This window comes from Sciurus carolinensis, chromosome 8, assembly GCF_902686445.1.
Source record: "Sciurus carolinensis chromosome 8, mSciCar1.2, whole genome shotgun sequence".
In the NCBI taxonomy this organism is placed as follows: domain Eukaryota; kingdom Metazoa; phylum Chordata; class Mammalia; order Rodentia; family Sciuridae; genus Sciurus; species Sciurus carolinensis.
In genome coordinates, this window is record NC_062220.1 from 25,206,356 (window position 1) to 25,219,026 (window position 12,671).

General features: G+C 39.3%; 2 protein-coding genes across 3 annotated transcripts in view; one reads left to right on the forward strand and one right to left on the reverse strand.

Annotated features, from left to right (window-relative positions):
* Nucleotides 1-2,634, forward strand: Opn1sw (opsin 1, short wave sensitive). The gene is made up of 5 exons (XM_047561698.1): nt 1-355; nt 598-766; nt 1,226-1,391; nt 1,793-2,032; nt 2,515-2,634. Exons 1-5 carry the CDS (start codon nt 1-3, stop codon nt 2,632-2,634), a joined length of 1,050 nt encoding a protein of 349 aa, XP_047417654.1.
* A 1,037-nt stretch (nt 2,635-3,671) lies between these two features.
* The window catches only part of Calu (calumenin), a 31,987-nt gene continuing 22,987 nt past the window's right edge, over nt 3,672-12,671 (reverse strand). For both annotated transcript variants that reach the window (XM_047560832.1, XM_047560831.1), the window contains exons 6-7: nt 7,548-7,747; nt 3,672-6,339 (exon numbers count right to left, since the gene is read on the reverse strand). In XM_047560832.1, coding sequence (XP_047416788.1) covers nt 6,235-6,339; nt 7,548-7,747 — 305 coding nt within the window. In that variant the 3' untranslated portion in view covers nt 3,672-6,234. The remainder of the gene's footprint in view (nt 6,340-7,547; nt 7,748-12,671) is intronic.

A 12,671-nucleotide genomic window follows, 5' to 3' on the forward strand; every position in this document is an offset into this window, starting at 1 on the left:
ATGAACACAATGTCAGAAGAAGAAGAGTTTTTTCTGTTCAAGAACATCTCATCGGTGGGGCCCTGGGATGGGCCTCAGTACCACATTGCCCCTGTCTGGGCCTTCCGCCTCCAGGCAGCTTTCTTGGGCTTTGTCTTCTTTGCCGGGACACCACTCAATGCCATAGTGCTGGTGGCCACGCTGCGCTACAAAAAGTTGCGGCAGCCACTCAACTACATTCTGGTCAATGTGTCCCTAGGGGGCTTCATCTACTGCATGTTCTCTGTCTTTGTTGTCTTTGTCAACAGCTGTCATGGATACTTCGTCTTTGGCCGCCATGTTTGTGCTCTGGAGGCCTTCCTGGGCTCTGCAGCAGGTACTAAAGGGGAAGTAGGGTCTGGGGAGGCAAAGGGCACTACTCCAGGAACTAGACTTTGGGGTTGGAGGAGGCCCCTAAGTTAACTAGATGTCTGACTAAAATGTTTTGAGTCTTGAACTCCACTCCAAAGATATTGGTCCAATCCTATCTCTTCCGGCTTGCTCTACCCCATCTGTCTTCCATTCCACTTGCCAGGCTGGGTGGGGCTCTGTCTATCCTATTTTCACATTTTGTCACAGGTCTGGTGACAGGTTGGTCACTGGCCTTCCTGGCCTTTGAACGCTACATTGTCATCTGTAAGCCCTTCGGCAACTTCCGCTTCAGTTCCAAGCATGCAGTGGTGGTGGTTCTGGCTACCTGGATCATTGGTGTTGGTGTCTCCATCCCACCCTTCTTTGGCTGGAGCCGGTGAGAGCACAGGGCAGTGCCGCTGACTTACTCAGGGGTTCAGGTTAACATGAGTGGAAAGAGAGCTCGGGTATAACATTTTAGTCTTTGGCCTACATTTTCAGAGTTGGTGTAGTAGGTGAGGCAAAAGAGCTGTGGGAGATAAGCAGCAACACTGTGCAATTGGAACTACTGTGGCCTCTACTGGCGATAACAGAAAATTCCTCTGCCACTAGGTAGTGTTGAGTGCCTACAATCACAGATTCAGGGCGCTAAGGTGGGAGGATCTAGAGTTTGAGATCAGCTTGTATAACTTAGACCCCAGCTAAAAAGTAAAAAAAAAATTAAAAAGGAAGAAAATTCCTCTGCCTAAAATCTTCTGGCATTCTCTAGGTTCTAAGTGGAGAACACTCCACTTATTCTGGAGAATCCAGAGTAAATGAGTGCTTGTCCTGTGGGTAAGTGCTTGGTCCTTTGCAGGTTCATCCCTGAGGGCCTTCAGTGCTCCTGTGGTCCAGACTGGTACACTGTGGGCACCAAATACCGCAGTGAGTACTACACCTGGTTCCTCTTCATCTTCTGCTTCATCATACCTCTCGGCCTCATCTGCTTCTCCTATGCTCAGCTGCTGAGGACCCTCAGAACTGTGAGTGGTTTTTGAGAATCTGATCAGGGGTCTCCAGGAGAGAGGAAGAGTAGGGACATGCACTAGAAAACAAGATATCTGGAAATGTTCATGACCAGATAAGACAGATATCTAAAAGCAGTAAAGAAAGGAGCTGGGAGTCAGAGATGAAATGGAATGAAGAATAAGGTGGAGTCATCCCTGCTCAAATTGATGTAAAGAGATGTATGCACATGATCCCTTCCAACACTATAGACCAGAAAGCTACTTCCACCCTGCTGTCCTCCAGGGAGGAAAGCCAACAGAACTCGACCAGAAGCAAGGCAATCAGAGTGAATATTCCCAATAGAAAAGGGTCCAGAGATCTGTGATTTGAAGTCTGGGGGTAAGAGTGATGTGATGCTCTCTGTGCTCTGCCCCAGGTGGCAGCTCAGCAGCAGGAGTCAGCTACAACTCAGAAGGCCGAACGGGAGGTGAGCCGCATGGTGGTGGTGATGGTGGGATCCTTCTGTGTCTGCTATGTGCCCTATGCTGCCCTGGCTATGTACATGGTCAACAACCGCAACCATGGGCTTGACTTACGGCTTGTCACCATTCCTGCCTTCTTCTCGAAGAGCTCTTGTGTCTACAATCCCATTATCTACAGCTTCATGAATAAGCAGGTAAAGTTGTCTATCACATTCCCATGAAGTCCTGGTCCATAAGTCATTGGTTCTTTTTCTCAGAACACCCTAGATACTACTCAGAGGGTTTCTAGGAGTGGACAAGGGAAGCCCCGGGAACCTCAAGGAGGCTGAAAGTCCCTGGTAAGCATAGGGAGTAAGGCATGGTATTTAAGATAATAGATTCCAGTCAGGATAGAACTTGAGCCAAAAAAGAATCAAATTGCTCCAAGGAGGGGCTATGAAAAGGTTTTGAAACCTTTCCCTTTCAAATTCTAGCCTGCAGAAACAAGTTATTTTAGACTGGAATTTAGCTAGATATCAGGATAAGGAAGCAATCAAAACCACCCGATATTGGGTATAAGGCACTGTGTGAAGCTGTTGGAATACAAAATAGAAAACTTTTCCCCATACTTCCTGATGTTATCTTCCCTTTATTCATCTGCCATGGGAACTATCTCCAATTCTGCCTTTCCCTCCAGTTCCGAGCTTGTATCATGGAGATGGTGTGTAGGAAGCCCATGACAGATGAATCTGAGGTATCCAGCTCCCAGAAAACAGAAGTTTCCACTGTCTCTTCTAGCAAAGTTGGTCCCAACTAGGAACCCCATGTTGACCTGTTTGCAGCAACTAGAACGTCATTTAAGTAAGTTTTCACGTTCTCCATCAAAAACCTAACTATTAACACAGTAAAGAGATGGGAAGGGGAGTGAGGGCAGTTTGTGAAGTCGATTTTTCATCTTTCTACTATTCCCTTCCTGCCTACAAAGCTGTTTCAGCAAGGTCTACTTCAGACTACCCAAAGTCATTTCAACAATCACCAGTTTCTACTCCTAATAGGCACCCTTCACAGCATTTGGAGAACCATAAAAGAGTACAGCTGATTTTTCAGAGTGTAGATAACACTCCTTTTCCTTTTTAGTAACCTTTTGCCCCCTATTGGGGATCTGTTCTGAAGCGATGTATTCTGAATTAAAATACCTTAGAAATGGAAAGATGTAAAAACAAAAAACAAAACAACCCCTTGGTAGGCCCCAAATGAGTGTGAAAGAACTTCCTTATGCTATTTCTGCAAATAATTGCTACAGCTTTGGCAGAGATAGCTATGCCTAGAAGCCCCTGAACCAAGCTTATTCTTAGGTGTTTCCCCCTCCCCCCATTTGGCTAAACCAATATATGTCTTAAGCTGTATTTATTAAAATTTAATTACTTTGATGTTCTCAAAATTAATTTGCATATCTTATTACCATTCATAAACTATACCAAAATGTTAAACATTTCACTTTATATCCTCCCTCCACTCCCTGAAGAAGAGCTTTTTTGAATAAAACCCAAGATAAACCTGTGTATATCTATCACACAAAGAATGGTGTCTGTGGGTATCAGGTATACAATGAGCAGCTGGGTTCCTCTCTAGTAACAAGGACTACGAACAGCTCAGAAGGGTTATAGCTATGTGAGAGGATGCTAGGAGATTCCAGAAAAAGGAGAAAAGCAGGAACAAGTTTGAGAGAAGGTAGTACTTTCTTTGGGATTGAGAGACGGGTGGGGTGAATCTTCTAGGAGGTCCTTTTCTGTGACATAGCACCCATAATTCTAAGCCAGAGTTCCATTCCTACAAGAAAGAAGGACACACATCCACAATGAATGTAAACGGTTTTATTTAGAAACAGATAGGTACCTGTTTGCATTATAGAATATAAAACTTGGTTTACACTCTATAAAAAATAACCAATATCCAAATTTAAGAGAACTAGCACTCACAGAACACATACTGTGTGTGTGTAGCTACTGTTCACCAGCCTCAGGCTTTATTTAAACAAACAACCCCCATAAAACAAAACAAAACAAAAAAACCCAACCCTCCCCAACAAAAAAAAACACAAAACACTCCAAGGGGCTCACAGAGATGAGAGTACAATGCTTGTTGGCGAGTCCCCACATCCAAAAGCTGCCATCCTAGCAGATTATGGTTTGCTAAGTGCATGATTTTCATGTCATGCCTGTGCTTTCTGCACCTAATAATCCTTGAGGCTCATACAGTTCATGATGTGCCCTACCTAAGCTAGGGTGGTGGCATTATTTATTATCTCTGGTCTTAATAAAAAGGGGGAATCTGGAGGTGGAGAATGTTCATTATCCTATACTGGGGTTAAATGTAAAGAGTGTATCCTCTATCAAGAGCTTGATGCGAAGGCTGGGGTGAAGTTACGTGACACCTGGCTCTTTGCCACACCAAGCAGCCCACCTCAACAGGATTGTGGAAGACCAAAGGATATACCTAGGTTCAGGTATAATCATCACCCAGCACCACCTGAATGTATTATCCAGAAATATAGGAAATAATAAAGGTTATATATATATCTATATATATTTATTTATTTATTTATCTTAGTAACCTGAGGGTTAAAGATTTGGAATACAATAGTTCTTCTCAGAAGAGGTCCATCAGTAAGAAAAGGACTAAAATGGACAGTTTGTTACATAAAATATGGTTAAAATGGAGTTGGAAAGAGGGTGGTTTCTTCAGCTCCTTCTACAGGATTCTTCTCTTTGATAACAATAGAATACCTGCTGATCCAGGATAAACCTTTTTTGTTTTTTTGGCAGCAGAGGAGGAGGAAATGAGGGAAGGGGGTGTGATGGTCAAAGGCAGGAAGAGTGAGCAATGGTCCTCAAACCAAAGAGTCCCCTATCTGTAGGTCCTCCTACCCTTGCATCTGAGCTCAAGCTCTAGGGTAGACACAGAGAGGCCTAGTAGTGAGTGGTTTGCATTCTGAGGTATGAGGATCCCTGGTAAAGTCAGCAGCACCTGGTTTTTGGAAACCAGCCCACAAGTTAAGAACACTGCAACCAAGTTTATAACTAATACTGCTATTTAACTATCATCCCAAAGAGAAAAACGGGGGAAATCCCCACTATACTGGGAGGTTTTAAGCTTTCATATAAGATGGTCTAAATAATCTCTTCATTTGATCTTAGGGTTTCTTAAGCAAATTCTCATTCAGTGATCATACCTCTAGTTAAAGGCACTTTTGATGACATGATTGGAAAGGAGTGAATTTTTTTTTTTTTTTTGGTACTGGGAATTGAACCCAGGATGCTCTGCCACTAAGTTATATTCAGCCCTTTTTATTTTTTATTTTGAGACAGGGTCATGCTAAGTTGCTGAGGCTGGCCTCAAACCTGAGATCTTCTTGCCTCAGCCTCCCAAGTTGCTGGGATTACAGGCATGTGCCACCATGCCAGCAAGGAGTGAATTTTAACTGCAGTGACATCAAGATTAATTCCTGGGAAAGAGGAGCCACATGGAGCACTTACAGTGATTTCAACAGGCAAATAATTATGTTGTGAGCATTTCAACAGATGCATACCCAGAAAAAAAAATGTACGCCCTGAACACACTTGTATTCTTCCTTTAGTTTTCCAGCTGTTTCTAGCTGGAAACTGGTCTATAAAAAGCTAGAAATAACTCTGTAAAGAGATCACACTCACTACTTGATTGATTTTCAAGACACTGGCCCTAGCTTCCTATCACAGCTGTGCTTGACAAAATTAGCAAATAGCTAGTTCTACAGGGGAAAAAAGAATGAAGCCAAGTTGAGCCAAGCTTTCTTAGAGCACAGGGATTCTGTTCCTGACCAGATAATGGCAGGACCGGTTGCTGGACCCATAGCAACTGAATGCAATCTGAAATGTCAGACTTTTCATAGGCAAGATTAAGTGTTATCTCTCGAAACAAATCATGGAGCATGTAATTTTCCTTTCTCTCAACATTTCTTATTGATCTCAGGCTTAAAATATTAGTTAAAGTGAGAATTACAAAAATTATATAAGGGGTTGAGAAAGAGTAAAGGGCTAATTTTTGCCTACAAGTGTGGGTTGAGGATCTTGATCCTTCATATCATACTCCCAACTAGAGAACAAATACAAAAATAAACACACCATGTTATACATTATACAAAGTGTAAATCTACAAACACAAGTGTACTAATTAGAGTTGTTCCTCAGAAGCACAGTTCCCTCCAGTCCCTTAGAGAGGAGGAGGAATGGGGACGGGATGATTTTCATTATTTCATACGCCTTTTCATGTCTTAAAAAGTTTGTAATAACAGTCTCAGTAGCGCAAACAATTTCATGTGAAAACGAAAGCTGTAAAAATAAATTACTTTTGAAGAAACACGGGTTCCTCTGTCTGCAGCTCAGAATTCATCATGTCGTACTAAAGCCTCCCCAAAATCTGTGGCCTGGCTGCCCACAAACAAATCATACTTGTCGACAATCTCCTCCTTAGTAAGCTTGCCATCCTGAAATCAGAGAGTGGAGAGTTGAGGCAAAATATATTTCCTATTCTAAATTCAGAAACACTGTTAGAGAACAATGGGTTAATCAGGATTTAATTGTGAACTCCAACCTCAATCCCTCCCTTCTTCCATATACACACAGAGAGAGAGAAAATAACAAAGAATATGCTTCTCTTATTAAGAATAAGTTAAAAACTGAAAGGATGGTCATTAATATGGCTCAATAGTTCCAGGACAGAGATACAGGTTTGTTTCCTGAGGTTTGTAACAGGTTTGCTACTCTCCCTTTAGAGTAAAACATGGGACATCTATTAGATATGGGCAAGAGATGGCTAATAGCAACTGGAAAATACTTCAAAGTGAATCAATCAAGTTACTGTTTAATAGGAAAAACGAAATCTGCCAATATCAAGTCTAATTTGCATCTCCCCTCTGTCCTAGTCTCCAACCAGATTAGACACACCCAAACAAAGGCTCTGACACACACCTCAAACAGCATTAAGATTCCCAAGGGACAACTGCTCATATTTCCTTTTCTCATGAAGCTAAGGACAGGGCAGTTGGCAACTGAAGTGTCTGAGTAAGAACTCAAAATAGACTAACCTTAAAAGGTTTCTAAGGTAAGTTTCTGCATCTGAAACTGAAGATTAGCCTAGATAATATAATGTTCGAAATAACAGAAACCTCCATCTTTAGACTTTCAGTTTATTCTAATAAGAAGACTCAAATCTTTGACAAAGGTGACAGAGTACAGTGATAACACTACTCTTGATAAAATGTCTCAGATATGCATCAAGGATGACTTTAATAGATTCCAAGGAAAAGCTGGTTTATAACCTTCTATAAAATATCTAATTTTTTAAAGTACATTTAAGAAAGAAATAACCAGTTTTGAGCAGGCAGAATGGGTCCATAATAGGTAAACTTAAAGATAATAAGTAGTAAGTGATGCACGCTGCTGCATACAGGCTACACACAGAGGCTCTTTTGTGCAGCCCAGGTTCCTTGAACACTGGGCAGAGATGAATAAAATGAGACCACAGAGCAAAGGTTGCCCTCAAAGTTTTCAACTGCCAAATTTAAATCCTTAGCAGACTTAAGATCTTAAATGCTCTATGTATCTTGATAAAATATTTTTAGATAATTCCTTAGAAACAGACTGATTACTGCCAGACTACTTTGGCTTATCCAGACTTACCCAGCCCACTTACCTTGTTTTGATCTGACTCATAGACTAGGTGCCTAGCTTCTGCCTCTGCATGGTCATAGTCTGAGGGAAGTATCCAGTCTTTGGTTTCTTCCTTGTCCATCTTCCCATCACGGTTCTTATCTCGAAACTCAACGAACTGCTCTCTCTCTGTCTTCACCCATTCTGGCTCATCTGCATTTCCATCATGGCTGTACATGTCACCTGTGTGCACAGAAATACATACCAAAGAAGAATTTGTCTTTTCCCAAAGACTGCCTCATGCTAATTTGGTCTAACCCTTCATGTTTTCAACCTAGTAGCAGTTTACATGGGTACCCCAGGCCAGAGCCCTTAAAAAAAAAGCAGTATATTTTCCTGAGACTTAATTACTGATCTTGCAACAAGTCTACTTCCAGCTACTGACTGAGTAACATGAAAGCAAAGAGAATTTTTATTACCTTGAAAACTATACAGACATAAGATGAGTTGACCAGCACCAGACAGGCTAGTTATTCCAGACATTTCATTTTGACCCATGGTAGCTAGTTAAATTGGACCACTGGTTTAAAAAGTACAAATTCTCTGGGAAACTTAAGAAGTGTTATGTCATAAGCCAAAACTGCCTACTAACCAACCCCTATATAAAATGCATTGTGATCTTCAGTCAGGGCAAAAATGCCTTTAGGTAATTAGGAACACTGTCAAGAAGTACACGGGGAAGGACCAGTCAGGAAAGAACCAAATTTCAGATCCTGAACTTAGTTTTCCCTTAAAAGCTCATCTGCATGAGAACACAGTTCTGGCCTCCAAGGCTATTTTCCTGTCTCACCCTTTTTTCTACCGTATAGAAGAGAGGCCTACTCTCTCTCAGCCATTGTGAAACTTTAGAGTGTAAAACAGCTCCATGATGATGAAAAAACAATAAGAAACATAAGTGTTTGTCTTGAGAAAGGAGGTGTTTGAAAAAATGCTAACAAATGCTTTCATATGTTCAAGGCTTTGCTTTTAAAAAAACTAAAAAGAGGGTCTAACTGAGTTTCAGCCATGGGATCATTAAAAATAATTCTTGATGACAAATCATGTGATTTTTGTCATATAAGTCAAAAGGCATTCCAAAAACTAAGGGATACTGCTATCACAAATCTTCCAATCCCATCAATTTATGTAAATAAGGTTTCTCAGTATTTCCTCTAAAAAAATAAAAATTAGGAGTTGGTGCTGAATTATTTTATTCTAATGGCAAGTAACTGCCATCCATGAATATAAAACCACTAGGAAAAAAGGTAGCACAGAGATAATTTTTGTTTAATATGAACATGTTTACAGTAAATGTTATTTTGTCTGTCTATTAATGATTGTAACAGTAACTGAACCTGGAAAAGACTTGAAAACATTTAAAAACAACACTTAAACACAATTAAGGGATGGGATTGTGGCTCAGTGGTAAAGTGCTTGCCTGGCATGCATGAGGCACTGGGTTTGAGTCTCAGCACCACAAATAAGTAAATAAATAAATAAATATCTTTAAAAATTATTTAAAAAAACACACTTAAGGGCTTTATCACAGAAAAAAAGTATTTTCATATTTCAATGTACACAAACAATACACTTGCAAATAACTATGTCAAGGTGATTTAAGGCTTTCAAGATAAAATATATTAGGGTATACTTTTTTTTTTGGGTGGTGCTGGGGATTGAACCCAGGGCCTTGTGCCTCTGAGGCAAGCACTCTACCAACTGAGCTATAACCCAAGCCCAAGAATATACCTTTATGGGGAAAATAAATTTAAAATGAATTAAGAAACTAGACAGTATAAAATTTCCAAATAGTAGAGAATTGCTAATTCAAGAAAATATTATTTTCAAGACAATACTATTTCATGTCAGTTTTATCATCAGTAAGTGGGAAAAACATCCCTAAATTTCTACAAAATTAAACAAATAAATGTAATCAATCAATGATCACACTGTTGCCAACTGAAAGCTGTTATTTAAAACAATACGGTAACAAAGAACTACTTCCTTTTTAATTGTTATTAAATGCAGACATAGCTAACATTTATTGAGTGCTTATTGAATTCTAGGCATCATGATAAAGCATTTTACTTACACCATCACTTTATCCCCTCTTTTCCCCCCTGAATTATTTTAGGACAAGTCCCAGGTAATCTCTCACGCTATGTACTTCAGAATATATCTGTCATGGTCTATAAAATCAATTTCTTGGTATTGTCTAATGCCTAGTTCAAATTTGAACTTTCTGATTCTTTTTTTTTTTTTTTTTTCTGTTTTTGTTGTAGATAGACAGCATGCTTTTATTGTATTTGTTTATTTTTTTAATGTGGTGCTGAGGATCGAACCCAGTGCCTCACAAGTGCTTGGCAAGTGCTCTGCCACTGAGCTACAGCCTCAACTCCCCTGATTCTCTTTGTAAAGTTGGTTTGTTCAAGCTGGCCATGATAACACATGCCTATAATCCCAACGACTCAGGCTAAGGCAGGAGGATCGCCAAGTTCAAGGCTAACCTCAACAATTCAGCAAGGCCTAAGCAACTCAGTGAGACCGCATCTCAAAATAAAAAATAAGGAGGGTGGGGATGTATCTTAGTGTTAAAAGTGCCCTTGAGTTCAATCCCCAGTAAAAACAAAAAACCCCGAAAGAACAAAACCAAAAATAAAGTCTGTTCAAATTATTCACATGAATGATGGGTAGAAAGTGGCTGTTTATTTTTAACTTATTAAATTTTATTTTTGACATTTAAATTTTAGAGATAAATTTCAGAATTAAGATACTTCATAATGTTAATCTATGCAACCAACAGTTTACTGTTTTTTTTTTTTTTTTAATTTTTGGTGGACACAATACCTTTATTTTTATGCGGTGCTGAGGATCGAACCCAGGGTCCCACAGGGGCTAAGTGACGGCGCTACCACTAAGTCATAACCCCAGCCCCAACAGTTTACTCTTTATAACTAAAGTTCTAATTAATTATTTCAGATACCAATTTTAAAATATGTAAGAGAATGCTATTTGTCAAAATTCTTTTAGGAGTTAAGTGAGAAAAAAAGTCTGAAGACTCCTGAGCAATACCATAACTAATTAAATGTACCTGCTCTCCTGTAAGGCATGGGAATACACCTAATAAGTCTAAATAGTTCTAGAAGCTCTAAGCAAAGGTAGTCAGTACTGTCAATTTCCAGAACCTGAGGATTAAGAGCAGAATCACTCATGCCCTCTGAGTTTATCTAAAGAAGTTCTTCAGAATTTCAAACTTGCCAATTTCTCCAGCCTATAGTACACTGAGAAAAATGTATTTATATAAGGTCCATAGGCCAGGGTCCTATACCAATTACTCAAAGGTGAAGACTTATTTTTAGTACACAGATTGGAAAAAGTTTTTTTTTTTTTTTAATTTGTTCTAATTTCTTGTACTGAATTAGAGAGGGAATGCAGGTAGGTTTAAAATACAGAGTTTTCATAGAAGCTAAAAAATACAATATAATGTAAGAGCATTTTAGGGGTAGATGAGTAAAGACATTAAAAATACTATTTGAATTCTACTTAAAAAGGATTCAATCCACTGGATAATATTAAGGAATTATCAATTTTTTGGTTCAGATTTAAAAGTTTTTAGAAATACGCATTTATCTTAGAGATGCATAACCAAATGTTTACAGATGAAATGGGATGATGATTAGGATTTACTTCAAAATAAGAAAGGAAGCTGGTTGTGGCAGTGCACACCTGTAATCCCAGTGGCTTGGAGGTTGAGGCAGGAGGATTGTAGGTTCTAAGCCAATTTCAGCAAATTAGCAAGGCCCTAAGTAACTTTGTAAGACACTGGCTCAAAAAATAAAAAGGGCTGGAGATGTGACCAGTGGTTAAACACGCCTGGTTCAATGCCCAGTACAAAAAACAAAACAAAAAAAGGAAGAAGTGGATGTGGTCCAGGGTTAATGGTCGTTGAGGCACAGAGGTCATCATACTCTTTCAATTTTGTGTATGTTTACAATGCTCTGTAATAAATTTAAAAAGCAAAAGAACTACACAGCATAACTCTGGGGTCTCTTATTAATGCTACATGTAAGAAGCAAAGAGCTTTGCCTCTTTGTGATCTCTTTCCTCAACAGGGCAGAAATTGGCACATCCCTAAAAACTGTAAACTGTATTCAGAAGACTTGAAGGTTTATAGAGAGACCAACATCCCAGACGTAAAAGTGTCTTCATGAGTTACTGACTTACTAAAGGAAGCAACACACAGACATGTGCACAAACACACTGGATAGCTTTGGTAGTTTCAAGATATAATTCCTTTGCTTTTGAATCTATTATGATGCAGAAAACAGAAGTATCTCCTTATGTAGTCCCAATGCTTGGCAAATGGTGGTTCTTAACAGTGATACCTAAACAAGAGTGATAAAATGGCAAAAGCCAAGAATGAAAAAAAAAAAAAAAAAAAAAAAAAAAGTTAAAAGTAGAAAATCCTATAAATATCAACCTGGGCTCAGAAAATATACTCAGGCATCTACTGTCCTGATGAACTCCAATTAAAAAGAAAAAAAAGTTCTTTTTCTTTTTGGGCGGGAGCTATTTTCCATTGCTCATCATCCCTCTCTCTAGAAGGTATGACTAGACAATATCTAAGTAAAGGAGAGATTCTTCACAGTTTAATGACAGGTAACAGAGATAGGTCTTTAGTTTCCCTTTCAGGCTTAAGTATTTCAGGTAAAGATAAGAGATCTAAAAACAAACTGACTTATCAATGAAACACAAAAGCGGTGGTTCACTAAAATAAGTTACTATAAGAAAAAAAATGTGAAATACCAATGGAACAGAACAGAGAACCCAGAAATCTATAGATCTACAGTCAAATGATTTTTTGTTTCAGTGCTCCCCAGCACTGAACCCAGGGCCTCATGCATACTATGTAAGTGCTCTTACACTGAGTTACATCCCCAGTCTCTACAGTCAAAAGATTTTTGATAAAGGTCTCAAAAACGTACATTGGAGAAAGGACAGCCTGTACCATAATAAATGGTACAGGGGGAACTGAATAACCATATTCAGGAGACTGAAACATGACACTATCTCTCACCACATAAAACAATCAACTCAAAATGGACTGAAGACCTAAACGTAAAACCTG